General features: G+C 38.3%; 1 protein-coding gene and 1 pseudogene across 1 annotated transcript in view; one reads left to right on the forward strand and one right to left on the reverse strand.

Moving 5' to 3' along the window:
- Window positions 1-5,317: 5,317 nt before the first annotated feature.
- Window positions 5,318-15,896, reverse strand: LOC139473815 (serine/threonine-protein phosphatase 6 regulatory ankyrin repeat subunit B-like; annotated as a pseudogene).
- Window positions 15,897-16,122: 226 nt separating this feature from the next.
- LOC139473816 (DEP domain-containing protein 7-like) overlaps window positions 16,123-23,951 on the forward strand; it is a 43,653-nt gene continuing 35,824 nt past the window's right edge. Inside the window, exon 1 of the mRNA XM_071256576.1 lies at window positions 16,123-16,251. Within this exon, the coding sequence (XP_071112677.1) occupies window positions 16,185-16,251 (67 nt within the window). The 5' untranslated portion in view covers window positions 16,123-16,184. The remainder of the gene's footprint in view (window positions 16,252-23,951) is intronic.

A 23,951-nucleotide genomic window follows, 5' to 3' on the forward strand; every position in this document is an offset into this window, starting at 1 on the left:
TAAAAACCTTAATAAAGTCTTGAAATTTGGATAATGCACATTATTAAGACCGTTGTTTCTTGACGTGATAATGACAGCCAGAATCAAAATAAACCTTGCACATATCATAATGTGTTATACCAACTACCAGTTAATGATCCTTCCTTTGGGAATTTATGCATATATGATTCATAACGTATTTGTAACTTTTCTTACCTCTGCGCAGACAATTCCTTCCTGTATTTTTCGCTGAAGACAATTCTAGATGTTTATATTGAATCCTGCACACGGCTGTGGGGGAACCCCGCTTGGGAAATTTACATTATACTGAGCATGCGCCACAGTCGATCACATGACCAGTGTGTACAAAGTGACAGTTAAATGGCAACAGCAACCGTGAAACATTCAGGGATGTTGTGCACCCTATTAGTATTACATACATTTAAAAGCAGTTGAAATCACTTGCATAACGGGTGTTATATTTTCCGTGTATCAAAATAAACGCATTGTTTTACATTATGCTAAATTTTAAAACTCTGTATCCTATCTTTATATACATCTATACACCCTATTCTATATTTGAGTTTATATATTACATTTGGAAAAAAAAAACTGTAAATACTGAAAAACAGATTTTTCGACAAGTGATTTCCACCAAAAATGATTGTTTATTGATTGCCCAGAAAATGTGTTGTGTGTTTCCAAATAAATTGTTTGTCGCCTCCCTTCTTGGTGGGGTAGCGGTGGAGTAGCCCAGTTGTTAAACCCGTGATATTGATGGAATGTTGCTAAAAGCGACGTAAAGCCCAACTCACTCACTCACCCTTGTTTTAAAGTAAGTCGTCTGTTAACGCACTACCCATGTTCTTGCTCTTTACGTAACTGGTAAACGTCATAAGGCCTCCAACTCTTTGTGTTACCCTCCCTCATTAAGCTGACACAGAGTGATATAATTGAAAAACTGCAGTCTAAAATCCCAACACACTCACTCGATTTAAAGTGAGCGCAAACTTCATTCAAAGTGTACATACATCTGGTATGATGGACAGAGAGATATGGAAAGGTGATCCCACAATTCAGGATCACTGTCCTTCATGAAGAGCGATTGACATTGTTGGAATATTCAAACCGAATCGATTCGGCTGTGCATTTGGAAACTCTATGAAAATATCAGACATGGTGTGTATTACTAGTTCGCATTGTAGGACGTCATTTAGCGCAGCTGATTGTAGACATGTAGACAGGTACAGGAATGTTAACGTTGTATGCAACTGCCACGTTCTCCCTACGCAAATCATAAAAGCTGACTAATATGAAGATCAAGTTGTCACTGATCTTCATGGCTGGCTGGTGGCATGTTATTTCGTAGGCTGTTTTATATAGTATGTATGTATGTATGTATGTATGTATGTATGTATGTATGTATGTATGTATGTATGTATGTATGTATGTATGTATGTATGTATGTATGTATGTATGTATGTATGTATGTATGTATGTATGTATAAAATATTTCATCGCATCCATATGTTTTTATTCAGTCTCCCATAGTCCTTTTAGGGCGGCCATTGAACATGATATGTAGTTTTAATTATTGATGGTCTTATATTTGGATGTACAAAATGGGTGAAACAAAAAATATACAATTTTTCTCTCTCACATTATTTATCTGTACCTCATGTCGGACAGTGACAAGAAACCTATCAGGATTTGCTTACATTTCAGCTAACTATAACTGTAACTATAAAAAATAAAGACTGCAAAGACCAGTCTTTGACTTAAATAATTTCAAGCAAGCACTTCAATCGCATGAGTATGATTATGACACATTACATGATAAATGAAAGCATAATTATTTGTTGTTATTCGTCTTCATGTATCATATCACAGCAAAGACATCAATGTGTTCTTTGATCCTCAGGTATTGATAGTTTTTTTTATGTCACAGAAACATTTCTAAACGTCCCTCAAAACGGGTTTCATACATGTCAGGAATATTATGTATTATTTCATGAAGTTCCCTTTTTTATCTTGGGTCAGGACACACTCACTTCTTCACTAACACTTTGTGATTTCTTTTTTTACGGTTTTACGCCGTTTTAGCAATATTCCAGCAATATCACAGAGACACAAGAAATAGGCTGCACGTATGGGCTGTACTCATGCGTGGAATAAAACCCGGGCCTTGAAAGTGACAAATGAAGTTATCATCACTATTTGAATAGAACGTCCGGGGTCGAATAGATCACCGGTACCCCATGCCTCCGGTAGGCCGGAGCTGAATATTGAAAATCCAAAGGGACAGCCTGAATCATCGTTTCATCGTTTCATCGTTTCAACCACTGGATTGCCTGCCCAACGCTACAGCTGAAACAGTTTTGACTGTTGCGTAAAACACCATTCACTCACATAAGAAAAGAATGTTTTCGAGACAGACTAAAATTTGTTAGGGCGTAAGGTATTCACTAGATACTTATCGATTTCAATTGTAAATATACTTTCTTTATTACTTAATGCACAATACATTCAGGTACTAGATATTCAATATTGTGTTAAACCATAACACATGCCATAGACAGTGAACACTTCACAAAGAGGATATAAACTTACGCACGGAGAATCTCGTTTCCAATTGTATAGGACGTTATTCAAGGAATCAACCCACAAGGAAATGTATATCTCAGTAAAACTAATGACTGAATCATGTTACTGTTGCATCATTAATGCAGAAATGTAACACTGATGTCACATTCCTTCCATGTCTTTGTCCCAGGTTTGTTTAGACAAGGTAACTATAACCGCAACAGTCTACATAATAAGACATACATAATCCTGTAAACGCTGGAGCCCGTTTGAGGTAATACCTACCCACTGCACCCCATTTTAAACTTGATACTTGGTGTTCGCGAAAATGTTAGCGTATCCTACCCCATCGGTGGCACCCGCCACAAACACATCCACAGGCAAGTCATGTTTTTATGTGAACAAACACGAGAACAAAGTAAATGAAAGGAATTGCACATGATATCATTTTGGTCACTGATGCGTCAAATTTGGAAATGTTTGTTAAGTACATTTTGTGGGCAAGTCATGCATATAGTTTTGCGGAGCTATTGGATATATACAAGGCTAACGAGAAACAACAGTAACCCTGAAAGGCGGGTTATTGCTTTCGTCTATGCTTGCCTCCTCATGTTGGTCAAGTCGTGGTTGAGGTCGTCTGGTTACACGCAAACCCATTTCAGCAGCTCCTGGACCATTTCTCTTCAAGTGGAGCAGATAAGCAGAAGAATCGTGCATTTGATGATTAAGGCAAGCCATTTTGTACAAAGTTTGAAAAATTAGCTATTTATAAGTTACAAAATTAGCTATAGTCCATCAAACGTATGACTTTTTGCGGCCATGGCGGCCATTTTGGAAAAATTGCCACCAAAAAGTACGATGTATTTCCAGACAAGGATTATTAACTTTGACATTGCTTTTCATCCACTAAAGTAACTTACTATAAAGTAGACACAATTTATGGATAATAACTTCTTTAATTACTGTAAAGGCGACGTTTCCGTATATATCCTTATACCGTTGTCAAGCAAGACTGGATCCTTATACATCATCATCATCACGTTGGAGATTTAACGTGCGCTTTCTGACTGATGGCGTATTTCGCACACGGGGTTGCACTTATACTATTGGGGTAAAAAAGCGCAATGAATAAATAAAGAAGTGCATCCCCCCAAAATATAAACTTTACAGACCTAAGCGTGGGAAGAAGGCACGGCGTCGGCTGGCGGGCGTGTGTGGTTAGGAGTCTAGCGGCGGTTTCCTTGAAGAAGTCTCTTGGTCAGCTTCTCTTCCTGGGGGTCGGGAATCTGGTAGAGACTCTTTGCATGGAGGGCGGCGGTATTGGCGATAAAGTGGTTGGAGGACGGTACGCCACTACTCTGGAAGAAGTGGGACAAGTCTGGGAAGCTTGTGATGTCGTACTCGTACTCCTGCCCAACCTTCTTATGCACCATGACGAAAGGGACTCCTTGTTTGGCGTAGAGCTGTTCCTTAGGGGTGGTGATTAGCTCAGCCTGGAGGTCCGGAGTGGCCTTGAAGTGGTTTATCAGAATATCCGATTTTTCCACTAGGATGTCGCGGAAGCTTTTTCTCCTTGCAGGGGCCTCGACAGGGGTGGTCTGGGTCTGGCTTTCACTAAGGGATGGGGGCTCTGGTGCGATTGCCTGAACGCTGGAGTCGTTCAGGGCGGGCGTCGAAGTCTGGGACTGGTGGTGGTGGTTGGTCGGGAGGCTGGTTCGAGAGAGTGGATGTCTCACCACTTCCCCTTCTTTCTCCCCGTGGCCCGTCCCCTCAGGCGAGCGGAAGGTCTCCTCCCCTCTGGACGAGTTCCAGCGCAGTTGCTGGGGGTGGGGTGGGGGGTTGACGGAAGGGTCTCCTCAATCTCCATGAATAGGACTGGAGGTGGGGGGGTCTTCTTCTTCTTTGCAGGCCTGGCTTTTTGCACGGGGGTGGTGGTGGTGGTGGTGCAGGAAGGGTTGGGGCCGGTGTGGTGCCACCTGTGGCTTGGGCTTAGCCAGAGCTTTGCCCTTAGGCCTCTTCAGGGTGGACTTATTACACTTGAGGGAGTAGTCACCAACCCGGTAAGCCAGCAGGGGCTCCAGGATGGCAACCAGCTACCTCGGAAGTGACTTGGAGAGGTCTCTCATTGTAGAGCGTGAGGAAGCGAGCTTGGGAGGACACGTCTGCACGGGGCGAGTGTCCAAGCCTTATACAGTTGTCAAGCAAGGTCATGTATGAACCGACCTTCAGCGAATAAATATTGCTCTTATTGGTGTACAACGTCAGCATCCGGTCTCTGCAATGAGCATCCCTAAAAGACCTTCGCGTGACATATTCAGTTATGGAATTCAGTTATTTAGCAGTGATCACCAGTGTGGGCTTGAAATCATGATTTCTAGGGTCTATTGGATCAATGTACAGGTAATGCATGAGCGCCGATGAAGTAGAGCATAAATAAGATAACCCCTCATATTCTATATTCTCCGTGTATGACAATGACGTACATCACGTAAAAAGGCAGAATACAAAACACAATGTTCTTAAGCACCGAAGACAACAGTATTACTATCTCAGGTCATGTTATATTTACTGAGTTTTCCGAAATTTACTGAAAAAACCCACCAAATATATGAAATACTGGATTCCTTCATAGATAACATTTGTGAAATTTGGAAACCAATTTTGCTCCCCGTCATGCTGATATGTTTCTTTATGCGTATACATGTAAATCAAAGTTGTTGTTTTTCCAAAGTGTTTTATTCACTTCAAGGGTGGTTACATGGCAAGATAAACATCTTTGGTAGACAATAAACATTTGTGGTACAGACGTCAAGTGATGGCAAAAGATGTACATTCTTGGTATTATTTTAAATGTACATTAGGTATTATTAAATAGGTATTATTGACCTTAAATATATGTATAGTGCAAAGGATGTACAAGAAAGTTATAAAAATAGTCAATTAATTCTTAAGAAGTATCTCCATTTCTTTTCAAACATATTCAATTTATTGCTTCTTCTTTTAATAAGCTTTCAACAGCAAATACCTCTTTCAGGATAGTTATAAAACACTGTAATTCAAGTTGTTTGTTTTTTATACTTGATAAATAATTATGTCATTTTGCTAAAATTATGACATGGTTTAAAAGTTTGTCACCTGATACTGAGCCAATAAAAACTTATATTTCATCTGGGATTATTGGATGATCATAAATTTGAATCCATATACACTTATAAGTCTAGCCAAAATTTTCTTACTTAAACACTTGTATTCTGAGATAGAGGATAGTATTAGAAAAGATTTCCAAAACATCAATGAAAATAAATTAAATGAATTAAGCTGAAAAATAAATTTGAAAAAATTAAAGAAGAAGAAATTCAAAGAATTAATATAAGAAATAGAATTAACTGGTATGATGAGGGCGAAAAACCAACAAAAAATGTTTGTAAATTAGAAACTAGAGTTTATACTTTTAAAACAAATTATTCAATGTTAAATGATGATGGAGGCATAATAACTAACTGTAAACAAATAATTGATTGAAGAACAAAAACAATTCTACCATTCACTTTATTCAATATCATCTGAGGTTGAACATAACGACTTAAGAGACCTTGAAGATATAATCACTCCCGAATTTGATAATGAAATGTTAAATGAACTTGAATTACCCTTACAAAAAAGAAATAGCAGAAGTAGTTCATAAAATGAAAAATAATAAATCCCCAGGTATAGATGGGTTCTCAGTTGAATTTTTGAAACTTTTCTGGAAAAATATCTCTGTTAGGGTTTAAAGATTTACAAAGGATACCTTTGTGAAAATATTAGGCTATATTATAATACGTCGGGAATCGAACCCGGGTCTTCAGCGTGACGAGCGAACGCTTTAACCACTAGGCTACCCGACCGCCCCATATAAAAATAAAGGAATCAGACTAAATGATAATGAATACAAAATTGATCAATATGCTGATGATACAGATTTTGTTTAGATGGATCTGAACAAAGTTTATGTAATGCGCTTAATATACGTGATACATTTTGAAAAATGTCTGGTCTAAAGATCAATATTGACAAAACTAAGGTCCTATGGTTTGGATCGATGGCAGGCAGTGATATTAAACGACCTTGGGGTAATTAATACCCGTAAGACACTAGAAAATATAAAACGATTATTAGCAAACTGGAGAAAAAGAAACTTAACTTTAATTGGTAAAATAACAGTAGTTGAATCATTAGCAATGTCAACATTAATCCATATCTTTAAAGCCCTTCCTTATCCGCCTGAAGGTTTTATGAATGCTTTAACATAATATTTTATGATTTCATTTGGAATAATAAAAAGGATAAGATAAAAAGATCAATATTGACAAATATATATTAAATGGTGGTTTAAGAATGATTGATATTAGTAAATTCAATAACGCTTTAAAACTTTCATCACTTAAGAAATACATAAATAAATAAAAGTATAGCAACCCAAGCAATTTCCACCTGACAGATGTTCTACAACTTGGTGCTAATGTTAAAGACTATTTCAACATTGAAAATCCTTTTTGGAAAGATGTGTTGACAGCTTGGTCAAATACTATACATGTTTTGTCATTAGTGATGAATAGTGTGATATATTGTCACAACCGCTGTGGCTTAACCCTAAATGTTTTTATTTGGTGTAACACATCTCCTTTAAGAATTGATAGGAAATGGGAAGATGTATTAGAACAGACTATTCAATTGAACAATTTTTTTAATATATATTTAGACATTGTACCAAAGATATAAAAGTGTAAGATTTTTATTATAGATTTTTGCATAGGGCAATTAAAACTAAGAAAGAATTACTAAAAATGAAATTAGTTGACGATGATATGTGTTGCTTTTGTCATCTAGTAAAGAAAATTTAGAACATATAAATTAGAGTTACAGCTCGGATCGCCAAAAACACCGAAACTTGCCAAAAACGTTCAACTAAAGTTTAAGGTATTTCAATGATCTGATATCTTTTAATAATGAAATAATTCCCTTTCACTGATTTACCCACCTCAGCTAGAAATAAAAGAGATCAGAGAAATAACATTATCTGGTTCATATTTAGATCTATGTATAAAGATTCACAGTGACAACAAACTATCCACAAGAGTGTATGACAAAGAGGGGTGAATTCAACTCGTGTGGGTGTCAGGTTGCCTAGTACATGATTGGGACATATACACGAATACACATTCCATTATTTACAATATTCAAGTGGAGAAATATGATAAAACAATTCAGTTCACTCTATCAGTATGCATATTCAATCACTCAATGATATACATTTAATGGAGACGTAGAAGTATACCGTGTAAAAAGAAGTTGACATTTCCTTAAAGGTCTTTCTTTACAACATTTCAAATTTGATGTTTGTTTAACACAAATTTTGTAACAATATTCAATATGAATCGTGACGAATGTACACAATAATCAATACATGCATGTATATGTAATTGTATTTGGTATATATGAACAAGAACAGAGAACGGAACATATACATAATAATTAAATTCCTGTTATGGTACATGTGAATGTATACAAAGATGTGATGAGATACTAGAGAAACAGGCCATACCTAGGTACACTTACACAATGTTATTTTTGCTATCCTGAACAATGTGTTGAATTAAATATGATAGAGAGTTTCTATATATAAAGGATACCATGTATTTCAATGTTTTGGAAATGTATATTAATGTTCGAATTTATAATTCATACAACAAAGTCGTCATATTTTGGATTGTGTTCATTGTTTTTAATTTTGACTATCAAATAAAATATAGTATGGAAATAGGTTTGGTCTTCTTTCAACAAGAATGCATGGATATTTGTTCATGTCAAGAAAACTGTAGTCCCGTCCATTGCACAATGCAATGCTTTATGCTGTCCTACCATCAAGTTTAATATGTTACATAATCTTTGTATCCAGTAGATGTGTGTCATAGTACACATATGTACTATTAACGTGTTTCACGTATACATGTTGTAGGCATTTCAATACCTATAGTATCTTCTTCTTGATCGGCCAGGTACTTAGCCAATTCATGATGACCTTGGCTTTTAGCATACCAGACACAATTTCTGCCATTCCTATCAACCTTTCTTGGCTCAGCTCCTGAATTTAACAGTAGATCTACAACGGCCTGATTTCCTTGTCTTGCTGCAAGCATCAATGGCGTCTGGTAGTGGTACATGGTAGGTTCATTTACACGTAGACCTCTTTTTTGAAGAAGTAACTCTATTTTCTCTGTGGTCATGCCTTGAAGGTTGCATGCATAATGAAGCAAACTGGTCGCATTTCCTCTTTTATCAAATTCAGTGAGCGATGCATTCCGTCCCAAAAGGAGTCCCAAGATGTGGACGCTGCCTTTGCTAATGGCATACATAGCTGGTGTTTTGTTCTGTGCGTCTTGTGCATTGATGTCAACCCGACGATCAAGTAACACATTAACAATGTGAGCATCATCGGTGTTGGCCATGCATGCCAAATGTAGACAACTTGCTCCATGAGCATTTGTGAGATGCAGCAGAGCTCCGTTGGCTAGGTATAAGTCAAAGGCTACTGTATTGCCACTTCTGCATGCAAACATGATGGGAGTGTGATCATAAGCGCCCAGCGTATTGACATTCATACCCCTATCTAGTATATACTTTGCAAATGCTGGATGACCATCCGATTTAGCTGAAACATGCAATACTGTATTATCATCCTGATCTCTCACATTTATATCTGCTCCTCTTTCAACTAGAAGTTTTGCAATTACAGTGCAATCTTTATTGTTTTTAGCAAGAGTCATCAGGGGAGTTCTTTTCATAGAATCAAGAACATCCACATCCATGCCAAGATCAAGAAGTTTAGCACATGCATTTCTATTCCCAAACAAGCATGCTGTATGGATATTGGTTTGTCCACGACTGTCTTTTGTATGAATGTTTGCACCATTTCGTACGAGGCAACCTATCAAGTCAGGGGAGTCAGACCTTACTGCATACATGAGAGGTGATATCCCGTTTGCATCAAGGGCATCGATACGCAACAGTTTTACCAGCTTTTCAACAAGCTGCAAGTTGGCATTCTTCCGACAGGCTACATGAAGACATGTTTGTTCATATTCATCTTTACACGTCATATCTGCACCACAAGACTGCAAATATTCCACAATGTCAATGTACCCGTGAAAACAGGCTGTCATAACAGCTGTTCTGTTCTTTGGTCCACGTCCATTGATGTCTATATCTTGGACATTGGACACAAGATACTTGACCATTTCAAGACAGTTCTCGGTGCATGCAGCGCTAAGGAAACCACCTCCACGATTGACTTTGGCTCCTCTCGCAACCAATCTTTTGACAAGATCTATCTGTCCTCCTTTACATGCCACATTAACTGGTGTCCAACCAGATTCCGTGAGCGAGTTGACATCTAGACTGTGTTGCAAGCACACTTCCAACAAGTGCCACATCCCTGACATCGCTGCCATGTGTAAACATGTAAATTTCTTATGATCTTTTATTGCAATGTTTGCACCTTTTGCAATCAAAATTCGACCATTTCAGTGTGACCATTTTTCATTGCAAACATCAAGGGTGTTCTCCCATCTGAGTTAACAGAGTCAACAGTGAGTCCAACATTCAAACCAAGGAGCCACTCAGCAGTTGGTATATGTCCTTTCATCGCTGCAAGATGTAAACAATTCAAATTGTATACGTCTAAAACATTTGCTCTGGCATTTCTGTCTACGAGTTCTTTGGCAGTTTCTAGACGTCCATCCCTGCAAGCATACATCAGCGGTGTTCTTTCTCTTTGATCAATCACTTCAATGCCCATAGATCCTTGATCAAGGAGAATCCGAACTACATCTGTTTCGCCCGTGACACAAGCAAGGTGGAGACAATTTTCCTTTTGTACCATAGAAGATACATCAGGCTCTGCCTCTGCTCCATTCTTCAGTAGAAAGCTCACAAGGTCCCCATGACCTTTGTATGAGGCATACATCAAAGGTGTACGTGCAACCTTACCTCCTTTGTTGACATCCATGTTTTTTTCAAGGAGGAGTTTTACAATAGCTATTGATCCTCCTCGACATGCAAGATGAAGACAGTTATCGCCTTCTTCATTCAGCAGTTCTGGGTCAGCCTGTCTTTGGAGTAGGATTTCTGCTAACTCCTTGTGTCCAAGGTGGCAAGCATACATAATTGCAGTCATGTCATTTCCTCCTCGAGCATCAATATGTATACCAACACGATCAAGCAGTAGTTCTACAATTGCAGTGAATCCATATGCAGTTGCTATATGAATCAGTTTATCTTTATTGTCACCATGCGATCGAGGTGTTTCAATATCAGATGGCAATTCTGTTTTGGTAGGGCTGCAAGCTGTAGATAAGGAGTGAACTAACTGTCTTGTTTCTTGTTTGATACCGAAGATGTCGCCAACATCAGTGGAGGCAACTTTGTCCAATATGTCCTTTGAGTTTTCAATGAGAACTCGTAATGAAGACAAGTTTCCACTCATACAGCAACCAAGATATCCTTCACGGATTTCATGAACAGAAAAGTTGGTGTGCTTAAATGACATTTTGCTTACAGGACCAGTACTGGAGAATGATGACCAGTACAAGAAGCCCATGTCATGCTGCTTATCACAAGAATGCAAATATTGTTCAATGTTGCCATGTGACGAGAGATTTGAAAACAGATATTCGGCCATATTTGCTCTCGAGAAACATTGATGTGACAATGGAAGTGCAATATAACCGTCAACGATCTCTCTTGTGAGTCTTTCCACCAACCTCTTAGCTGCATCTTGTCTAAGATATATTATGAAGCTGCGCATATCACCACCACTTGGATCTCCTGCCTTGTAATCCTCTGAAACGTTTGTCCTTTCAATGACGAATTTGAGACTGCAGTTTTCAAGGATAAAGTCGGGATTCATGTCCCCTACAACAAATGCAACAACATCATAAATAGTTGGGTGACTAAATGTAATCATGTCACCCTCAGACACCAAAAGAGTACGAATCTCGTTTTTGGCAGCTTCGTTTAACCGATTTGGATGAAATATGCGTGGAAGTATCTCCTCAACCTTTGCTATTTTGTTTCGAAGCTCAATATCCCTCCCACTTGGTCGAGCCTGTTGGAGCTGAATCAAATTCAGTGTTCCATCATTTAGGACCATAAGCAGCAGCACTGCAGCTCTGTAGTTTGGGTCATCAGATGAGAATATGTTGGTTATCAAGTCATGCAGATATGTCCAGGGTTCCATGAAGAATTTCACAGCTCCGGCCTTTGACGAACAATTGTCTGCAAACAACTGACAGATATATGGAAAACCCAGTGTCTTATATTCCAACCGTGTAATGGTTTTTATGTCATGTTCAGTGAGATCCAATCTCGATTTGACCAAATGTTTTCGAAGTATCAATTCTTTCTCTGGTTCTTTCAGCTCAGATATTGTCAGCTCAGCTATAGTGCTTTGTCTGAACAAGGATGTTTTGTATTTGTTTAACATAGTAGTGACAATTTGATGCTTGGAAATGTTTGTCCTGCTGCTCATGATAATCTTAAGAGAGATTTCAGGAGTTCCAAATACCTCGTCACCTTTAGTTTTATCCTCATCTTGTGTTTTCTTTCTCTGTTCCTCCAAACGTTTGAAATGTGTTTCCAAATAATCAAATATCTTTGTACAATGAACTTTCACTTCAGATGTAGGAGCAAAGCGACCAAACACATCATCTAAGACAAGCAGTGTTGGAACTTTCAGGTTAACATAAAGTTCAACTTTGAAACCTGCAACATCATCTATAAATTTCACATTGTATTTCTTTCTCCGGTATCTACCCATGATGTAAAGTGCCATTGTTGTTTTACCTGAACCAGGTGATCCAGAAATGAGCACATGTCCGACGTTTTCAAGAGCGTCATAAACATTTTCATAAGCTTTTGTTTTTACAAAAATGTCTTTTGCAGATTTCATTTTCTCTCTGACCATATCTGCAAGGATATAATATAATGATATGAATAAGGAGAGGTACACTAATCAACTTGTAACTGTCAGTTGTATATGTTTTCTCTCTTTAAAATGATCCAATAGAGTACAGTTTATATAATGTCCGTTGTTGTACACATATTTGTACAAATGTACATTGTAGTTTATGAAAGTATGCATACCTGGAATATCGTCCACAACACCGTGTGAGGTCCCTGTTGCAGCAATCACGTTGTCAGTGCCGTCAGTGATGTTCAACCTATCAGCGTGCGCACCTGCGACGTTAAAGCAATTCCAACTTTAGAATAATTAACAAATTTCATGACATTATTAACCAGTTTCGCACATAGCACAAATGAATACTTTTTAAACAATTCCGTCAACATTAATTACATATCGTTGCGTCCTCGACTCACCCTTACCCCAACCCACACTTAATCCCTTACAACATATAATACTCACCACTAGGAATCGACAACAGAGAAATGTCTGCCATCTCTTGCTGAATATCAGCGAGTCAATGAAAAATTCTATTTAGATAAATATACTGAAGTAGTACTTCACTATGTTTATTTAGAATGAAGTACTTTTGAAAAATAAATGTATTTAAGTTATTGGTTGACATTGTGGTCGATGTACACACTGGCGCTTGTACACTCACCTGGATGAGTGATTTGTGGCGGGCCAATTGTTTGTTCTGATGCTATTCGACCATGTGCAGAAGCTGTTGCCCCGTCTAGTATGAGCTGATCAGTGACTCTCATGGATGCCACGACCGTCTCATCTGATGTTCGACGATACAGTACTGTTTGAGTCTGAAGGAAATTGATAGAAAACAACTGACCTTCAAAGACTGATTTCTTCATCATTGAAAGTATGGCACATTCGTGAGCATATTTATTCACGTTTGCAACATGATGTTTGTTATCAATATCGTTGTTATAAACGCTCTTCATCAATATATCCCCGTATCTAGGAGTCACCTATGATTTTTTCTTACCTGATTACCGTCGTCAGTCCTGCTGCCATCACTCTCTGTAATACCGTCTGGCTCTGCCATCGTCGGTGGTCAGTTTACAGAACAGAGGTTTCTTGTTCTGGGATGTGGTACATGCCTAGAAATGAAAAAAAACCAAACCCCAACTTAATAGACACATACACTTCATTCATGTATGAGGCACACAATGGATACCCTTTTTGTTAAAGACAAGGTGTCACACAGGATATGTATAGACCAGTCCCAAAATGTGTGCTCTTGCTCCAGGATTCATCACCACAATACATTGTCACTGTACAGTCACTCGGATGTATTTTTATTCAGTGTTATAATGTTACTATGAGAAATACTTCACGTTATGTTCTGTTACAACTTATTATGTCAACCATGTACTAGTATATAGAAAAGTGATAAAAACATATTTATGTTTGAATCAGTCAGAAAACTATATATGAAAATAGGTTGCCTACATATTTCTTCTGTTGCTGTTTCGGCGTCCTTCAAGAGGTTCAATTACCACTGCTCGTGTATTCGTAAACCTAGTTATGCAGTTGTTTACTGATGACACTATCAATATTGATAGCACAGTGCCCTGGTTATAGAAAAACATATTTGGACTTCTAACAAATAACAGTTACTTATAAGTAAGGGGAAAAGTAAAACTATGATGTTAAACAACTATTTTTACAGGAATGAATCACTGCTGGCGATAGTGTCTACCTATTGGTATCCAGAAGTAGACTTGTCTAATGCTGGCGATAACCAAGAAACGAGGCCTCACCAGCATTGATAGTGTTGTACATTACAAAATCAGAAATGATAAAACTTTCAGCACTTTGTGTGGAAATAAATAATGTTGATGTAAAAATGTTACTGGGCAAAACATTCTTATGGTAGTTTTTGTTAAGGAGATACAAAAAGAGGTACGACTACCTTGATGACTATATTTATCAGTTTAACGTTACGTCTCAGTTTCATAAAACTTTATTCACGAAATATCAACCATTAACAACATACATTCATACGATGGAACAAATATTTTCATGACAAATTACACCTGAAAACAATCAATTAACCTACCTAAATATTTTTTTATGAATGAAATAATCTTTAATTTGTTTATATCTGTAATATATTCCCCAAATATAAGAGCTCTTATATGTCCTGCAAACATTAAATTTGATATGGTTTCGAAACATGTTAAAACTATACTATTATCTCAAAATACATCAGTATATATCTATCATATAATCTCCAAATGTTAGATATCGATTATATAACCTCCATGATTTACTTTATATCGGACCCCGTCATCTGCACTGCATTGATATCTCGAGCCTATTCTCCGGTCTGTGAATAAACCTCCATAAATAAATATATCTTTAAAATTATCGTCAAACGTCCAAGACTAATACAACCCCAAAAATAGTATATGTCTGTGAAATCTTCAAATATTAGAAAGCTATCATAATATTTCCAAATACTCTAACATGGCATAATTATATTACATATTATGGCATACAATCAGTATATATATATACTGATTGTTGTCAGTGGCTGCTATCAACTTGTAATGATCTGATATAATTGTTTTTGATGTTATATTAGTAAATAATACTAAAGTGATTTATTTCATTTGTTGATTGTTTCCTTATTTTGATGGTACACAATTAATGCGCATAAAATTAATACGACCTTCCGTCACTCGCATTAATATTCTGCTCGCATTAATTTCCTATTTTAGAGTATATACCGTTTGCACACACACACACACACACACACACACACACACACACACACACACACACACACACACACACACACACACACACACACACACACACACACACACAGAGACACACACACAGAGAGACACACACACAGAGAGACACACACACAGACACACAGTCGGAACCCGTCATCTACACTGTATTGATATTTCGAGCCTATTCTCCGGTCCGGACCGTGTCGCTTTATAAATACATATACATTTGTCCGCTCATCACGAATTCGAGATAAACATTGGTAGCGCTGAAACGAACCTTGGACTCGATCCCAACTGTGACTTTTCATTAGAATTTTATACTGTTATCTCAAAGTTGGCATTTGCCAAATGAACAGTTTTATAAGCATGTCAGATAGCGGTGAGCAATTATCCTAGACATATTTAGTAACTTTCCTCACACAATCACCAAACACCGCGGTAAAAGTAGAGTGGAATTAGAAACAATTGTTCAATACATTCTGTACTTACCTTTTAATCCAATTGTAAATGACAATTTGTATTGTGTGGAACAGCGAGAGTAGACATGAGTTAAAACATGGCGTCACTTCATCCATCCACCCCGTAATAAGTGGATATGTTCTACACTGGGTCTCTTCTCGTGTTACTGGGAGGTGACACGGTGTTATGGTCGCATTTTATTGAGGTATACTCATATGGTGGTGGTACAGAGAGGTAAACCTACTTCACAATACGATTCGTAGTAATAGTAGGTCATGTTGACCCACTAATGTCAAGCGTCACTAACAGTTCCGTGAATGCAGTCAGTTACGAGTGAAGCATGACGACATGGTTATATTCCGTGTGGACTTCACGAGCGGAAATGAAGTTGGATATGCTTAATGTGTGCGATAGTAGCTGTATATCATATAATTGGCACCTCATGCAAGCGAACAGACCGACCTGAAGGTGAGTACAAGGCCCTGGTTTGCGCACTTTCGGTGTTGAGGCATGCTTTTTCTTTCATAGAAATAGTTCACGTTTATTTAACGACTTTCGACGCAATCATGTAAAATGGTTGTGGAAATAACTTCGATTAATTAGAAACGACATATATTTACCAACAATTATAATGAATTTTTTTTATTGATAATGAAAGCCTGTTGTTGCAAAACTATTCTGCATCGGCTTTTAAATCTTTACATTTTTTGTCTCGAATAACGAGATTCATGAGTTGTGTCTTGGTCATTCTTCTTCTGGAAAGTCAAAAGCCTTTCTTCAAATTGTATGGTTTATGGTATTTTGAAGGCAAACAATTAGACATTGTTTCATTCGATAGGCTCAACCACACACGCTAAAACACACAGGTATGAGTATGGGTACACGGGAGGACATTCGGACTTGGGTCGGGGGACTGGGTGTGCCTGTGCCTGTGCCTGTGCCTGTGCCTGTCTTATTCCTTTTACTCACTGATAGTGTTTTCATTTTATCCATAATAGTTTTACGGGTTTTAACTACTTGAGTATCTCATAGATCATACTCGACGGGCAATTTAGATACCTATCCGAACTACGTACCAATTTTTATATTGTACAATGCTTGACACTTGAATAAAAATCTTCTTCTTCACACACACACGCACACACACACACACGCACGCACGCAAGCACGCACGCACACACACGCACACACACAAACACAAACACACACACACACACACACACACACACACACACACACGAGACCTTGAAAATTGTGGTGTTGTCGCATTGTCGCCCTATGGTAAAAAAGGGCTAGTCAACGCGCGACTTCCACTTTTTGTGAGTTCATTGAAATATGAACCTTCAAAGAGTTAGGGCCAAACAATGTATGAACGCCGTCGCTTACTTCCACTTCGTGTGAGTTCATGTGGAGTATAAACCTTCATAAACCTTCCTAGAGTGAGGGGCAAACTGTATGAACGTCTGAGGCTGCTTGCGAATGTGGACGTAGTCCGTCAGTGTTTACGTCATTTCAAGAATACATACGTGAAATACGTATGAACGTCAAAATGTGTCGTTCAAACACATGTCTGAATTCCATTAACATGTTTCATATCCTAAAACTGCCTCTCAGCAAATCTCGCTGCACTGCGCGCGACAGATACTATAACAAGGCATGCCAGAGATACGAAACCTACAGCACCCTAAAGGAAGACTTGGGTATCACGTGCGTCAGGGAACCAGCGCCATCTGATTGGCTGTTAACAGTTGTACAAGGCGGAGCGAAAAGCATCGCTTTTCCGGCCATTTTACGCTTGAAAAACTCGACGCTTTTCCGGACATTTTCTAGACGCTCACCAATTAAACAATTTTTAAGAATTTTAGTCGTTTTTCCGTCGAATGACCAAATACGGAAAATCGACGTTTTCGTGTTTGCAGTGAAAATGCCATGTTATTATAAATTGCCCAATGTTGAACAAGATAGTCTCTCAAACAAGTCACTGAGAAACGTGTGTTATGTGCTGAAAACAGCCTATATTTTGTCAAATAATATTTAATGTCCTTTTAACGCCAAAACCTGCAATCATATTTTACTTGAATTAATTTGAATTGGGATCCTGACCTTACCTGTGGTATTGATTTTTGGTTCAATTTATTTCCTGTTAACAAGTTATATTTCCTGATACGCTTGGTGGCGTGCTTGACCTCTGTCACTTCCCACATAAGCTGATAGGAGATTGAGTGACATGTGTAGTCCTTTGTAAAAGCCTACACGTCCATAAATCTCTTTGGACAAAGGATATTGGACAATATGAACAAATGCAACACAAATTAACAACTATATTGTTCATTTTGTTAGTTGACACATATTAAAACGAGGTTGACTTGGTGAATAATTGATACCTAAAAGAGGTGGAATAAAAACAAAATATGCCACAGCAAAATGAAGCATCCTTATTAAAATATATAAAAATTATATACATTCCTGTTCGGGGTAAAAGCTATAGCAGGTGCACAAGTATGTATTTCGTAAAATAATCTACAAAATTCAAAGCATATTCAAAAACATGGTTTATAATATTTTATTTTGATTTCTTGTTTTGCTTTGTTTCGTTTTGTGTGTAAATATCTCTGTGTGCCCCTTTCAGGTACTGTATGTGTAAAGTTAGTCATCCCTCAAGCCATATTAGATACTTTGCCATCTTCTGAATAATTACTATCTTTTTATCCCTAGCACATAGAGGGTTTTAAACATATCGTACGTAAAATAGGTTTCGGTAACTGTGGTCTTGTTGTACAGCGTCTGTCGCGTTATACCCAAAGACATTAAGCGATGGTAATTTGTGTTACTTCGCCTGGCCTCGGCATTACAAGGATGAAACAAGGACCAGTCGGCTCGGATCCATTACACTGTGTCTAAGTGGGGTATCAAAGTTAAACTGCGCAATGGCATCTCAGTGGGCTAGCACAACTACCATTACACCTCATCTTTAGTAAATGACCATTTGTGAAGTGAGACAATGAGTACGAACGATGACATGCATGTGATGATAAATGAAAATCTTTTCGCAAGAATTTGTATTTGCGCAACAAGTACCATTAGCAACGTTGGATATGCTTATGTGAATGTTCATACCTTTTTCAGGAGCCGAGTGTCATTTGCACAATGCGTAGTTTGCCTTGGGTCGAAAAGAAAGAATGATATTTTATTTCACGTGGGTTGTCAGTCTTAGAAATGTATATAATGTAGTTGATTAATGTTTCACAACAATCGTGTGTTGTAGCAAAGAAGACTACACTGAATTTGTGAAACGAATCAATAATGTTAACCTTACAAGTAGCTGAATCCTAGTCACGTTTGAAAGCTTTTCTAAAATGAACCCGTCGCGCAAAATATACCTTACTTACTTACTTACTTACTTTGTAGATTTAACGTGCGCTTTCCGACTGATGCGTATTTCGCACACGGGCCCGGCCAGGCCATTTAATGTGTTTCCGAAAGGGGCGAAAGTGGTGTGTGCAACCCAAGAGGGGGCTTTAGGGGTTGCTTATATAGAATTTGGGAATTTTGAGATTTGGAATAGATGCCGATGGGGTAAGGGAGGAGAACTAAGGGAGCTGGGTATGGTGGATTTTTGTGTGTTTATGTAATTTTGATTTGGTGGATTATAGTGTTTTTAGATGCGTTTTATTAGTTCCGTTTTGATTAAGAATACGCCTAAGGCAAAATATACCACCAGGTAGGAGCTTATATTGTGTTTAGAAATACAAAATACAAACTACTCTCACCAGATCAGTAGTATTCTTACTGAGGGTCAGACGTCAGGGGCTGTTTGCTCTCAGTCTACAGCCGCCCTTGACTGAATCGTACTGGTCATGACGCCACCTGCTCATTGTTATCGGTAGAGGAAAAGCGAACGAGCAAAACTATTCACCGTTATCAATGCTTATTTAAGGAAGTATTTTCAGGGATATGGCTCTTATCTCTGAACTACATTAAGATACGCATATCATACATGATGCATGTAAATATAAAAAAAACCGTATTATAGCGGTGTCTCTCTAATGTGAAAGTTAATTTTAACCTCCTATCTGTCTTTTGAATTACAGTTTGAAGAGCGATGGCACCTGTAGTACATGTATGGCCTATCATAACGATGAGATTTATAATGTGTTAGAGAATGCCTATTTTCATATCAAAACAACCACAGTATGTTCCTCACCCTTCGGGGACATGATACCGCTACGCGATTTCGGTTCTATCACGAGTATCATTGTATAATGTTGGATGGTAGCCAAAATGATACAGGTGGTTGAGGTTTACCACTTTGTTGTATAGTGGTAACAAACCTAGAATCGAAGGTATGGAGGTAAAGCACGAGAGGCTCAGTCGTCTAAGGCGTCGCGATGCGCTGTGCAGAGTCCTATGGGAATGCCAGAAACCTATGATCCTGGGTTCGAATCTCGGCTCACCCCAATTATGGTTCTAGGTTTGTCAGCACCATACCCTTGATCGTGGGTTACACCAAGGTAGTAAACGTCTGAGACCTGCATTACTTAGGGCTTTCCTTCCACATTCAGCTGACACGTCGTTATATAACTGGAATAATGTTCAAAACGGCGTTAAAACCAACTTACTTACTCGAACTCATGGATTCTGGCACGATGAAGGGATGCAACTGTGCAACGATTTCCCGTCCCACATGTTGGTTGGTTGGTTGGTTAGTTGGTTGGTTGATTGGTTTGTTGTTTAACGCCGCACTCAGCAATATTCCAGCTATATGACAGCGGTCTGTAAATAATCGAGTATGGACCAGACAATCCAGTGATTGATATCATGAGCATCAATCCACGCATTTGGGATCGATGACATGCATCAACCAAGTCAGCAAGCCTGACCACCCGATCCCGTTAGTCGCCTTTTACGACAAGCATAGTCACCTTTTACGGCAAGCATGGGTTGCTGAAGACCTATTTTACCCCGGAATCTTCACGGGTCCAGTCCCACATGTGGGCGTTCAGAATGTGCCACATGCTCCAGTTGGAATGTTCATATTTCTTGGCTGACTGTGCCATGCGTCACATTCGTGATGTGTATATACGAATTCCACCCTCGACGGCTGTATCCTTTCACATGTAATGTATGCTGTTTTGAGTTTGTTTCCCCATTTCAAATATACCTGATAGGAATCGCGCAAAAGGTTCTGTCAAACACTTGATTAGTTACTAGACATTGGTTCATATAATAAAAGGAATCGATCACATCATCATCGTTGGCGTGTTGACTATACTTCATCAGCTGTCATAAGTTTATAAAAATAAATTACAGGAAGAAGGAAGACAGCAATATGTTGCATGAGAGCTATGTACCCATGCTTTTATTTAGTTAAAATCAAGTATCATCTTTGGTGCGTCTGTAATTACGTTTTGATCCCTAAACATATCATGTCATGTCATGTTCCTTGCGTATCGTAACCTATCATGCTATACCATGCCATATCACGCCATTCATTATCCATCTTCCCGAGGCAAGAGAGTTAACTGACTCTAAAAGTCCAGTTTCCACCCTTGCCGAACTAGGTTGGTATTATGGAGTTACATTTTGGCTGTACTAACGAGTCTATGCATAGTACAATCACAATCGCGAACCGAATCGAAAACCGGTTCGTAAACTGTCGTGCAGATTTCGGTCGATTGCAGGATTTGCAAAGCATGTGTACCGCCAACTCGTTGTCAACAGATATATTTCAAATCTTTTCATGTTTTTAATCAAGGTACTCGCGTGATTTGATGCACTTCGTGATGTAAAACCCGTTTTATCACAATATAGGTCTTCATGATTGATCAGATCGTCTTGACCGGGCGCCGCCATTTCGTTTGAAACAAATGCAAGTGGTACGAGAGGTGGAATCTGATTGGTCCATAGGAAAGGTGTAGAATGGACATAACTTGTAATAACCACTAGTGGCGCTACGAATTCCAGCCTAGTTCGGCAAGGGGGGAAACTAGACTTTAAAGTCAGTTAACTCTCTTGCCTCGGGAAGATGTTTATTATCAGGATTCTATCATTTGAAAACAGAAAATGATTGTGAAAGGGGAGAGCAGGTTCACCAATCATCTTTTCTGCATTGGTATACTGACAAATGATATATTTCTATTTTTAAAAATTCAAGATGAAAAAACGTGTTATGGTTTATTTGTGAATGTGTGTGACTTATACCTTAATATATAACCCTTTAGTTGTTGTTATGTAAGGTATTTCATAAGTATTACAATGATTAAAAATTTAGAAATGCCATTGAAATCCGTTTTGCTTTTGATTGTTTAGACGGCAGTCAGCAATGTTCAATATTATCATGGCGGCCTCTAAAAACCAAGGCTGGATCACGCAAACCATTGTTTCTTAGTCTGGTCAACAAGGCAGGGCACGAAAACGCGCTATCAGTCAAGTCACATAGCCTGACTCCCCGATCACAATTCTAGTCAGCCCGAACGACACACCTGTGGCGTTAAGTTGTACTTAGATTACTGAACGCGTACTGTATATCCAAGTATACATCCTAAGAGTGTTTTTCTCCTGTCCAAGATACATGTAGCTGACCATGATGTGATGTGTATAACGTCCACAATGGCAGTTTCTAATTGATAGTGAGGTCATGTTATTGATGATACATGATAGATATGTACAGTGTAAGTATTAGATACAACGGAAATTGTTAAGACTACCTCAAAGTTCCGTACACTAGGACTTAAATAGTAGTAAAAGGGCTTCTGAGAAAACATCCAAGGTTATTTAATAGTGATTTTTTAAACAGTAATTATTCTGTAAGCCATATATAATCATATTTCAGTCTTTCGGGAAAAAAAACGTATACATGTTATTATTATCTTAAAATCCTCTCAGTTTCCAGTTTCAAGTTGGTTTTCATAAGTGAGTTGGTGAATGGCTACTGAGTCGGGTTTAACGCCGCTTTGAACAGTGTTCCGATTTAATTTCTAAACGTCCCTAAATATATTATATCTTTTAACATTTCATGATGTTAACACGCGGTCATTTAGTGAGGCAGTGAGTGAGTGAGTTAGTCGTTTTTAGCAAACTGCCAACAATATCGCGGCGGGAGGCACCGGACAGGGCTGCACACATTGTACTAATGTGGGGAATAGAACCCGGGCATTGCGTGTGACGAGCAAACGCTTTAACCACTAGGCCATCCAACCGCCTCGCGCACACCCGTTTTAATAAAACATAAGCATAAACACATTCTCATGATATAGTCGGAAACGTACAATGGACTTTTGGTAGATATCTTTTATGATTATGAAATTGTTTTTGTTTCTTTTATTTACTATTTTAGTTTGAAACTACGGGGTTCCGGGGTAACACAGATCTATGGCGTGAAACAACATTCACTCACTCGCTCAGTCACACAGTGTTATAGTGTTATCGAGACAGACTGAAATTTTTGGGGGCGTAGGGTGTTCACTAGATACTTATCGATTTCATTTTTAAAGATATATTTTTCATCCTTTAATGCGTAATTCATTCAGATACTAGATATTCAATATTGTGTTAAACCATAACACATGCCATAGGCAGTAAACACTTCATAATGAGGATATAAACTTACGCACGGAGAACCACGTTTCCAATTGAATAGGAAGTTATTCAAGGAATTAAAACACAGGGAAATGTATATCACAGTAAAATTAAGTTCTGAATCATGTTACTGTTGCATCATTAATGCAGAAATGTAACAATGATGTGGCACATTCCTTCAATTTCTTAGTCCAAGGTTTGTTTAGACATGGTTACTATTACCGCAACAGTCTTCATAATAAGACTTTATACATAATCCTGTAAACGGTAGAGCCCGTTTGAGGTAATACCTACCCACTGCACCCCATTTTAAACTTGATACCTGGTGTTCGCGAAAATGTTAGCGTATCCTGGCCTATCGGTGGCACCCGCCACAAACACATCCACAGGCAAGTCAAGTTTATATCTGAACAAACACCAGAACAAAGAAAAAGAAAGGAATTGCACATGATATCATTTTGGTCGCTGATGCGTCAAATTTGGAAATGTTTGTTAAGTACATCAAATACACTGAATCGTTTTCGAATTCTGCCCTGGAAACGAACCCCATCCCCAATTGAGTCTATGTCCATCTTCATTTCATAAAAAAT

This window comes from Haliotis cracherodii, unplaced genomic scaffold, assembly GCF_022045235.1.
Source record: "Haliotis cracherodii isolate W230 unplaced genomic scaffold, xgHalCrac1.p SCAF_3, whole genome shotgun sequence".
In the NCBI taxonomy this organism is placed as follows: Eukaryota; Metazoa; Mollusca; class Gastropoda; order Lepetellida; family Haliotidae; genus Haliotis; species Haliotis cracherodii.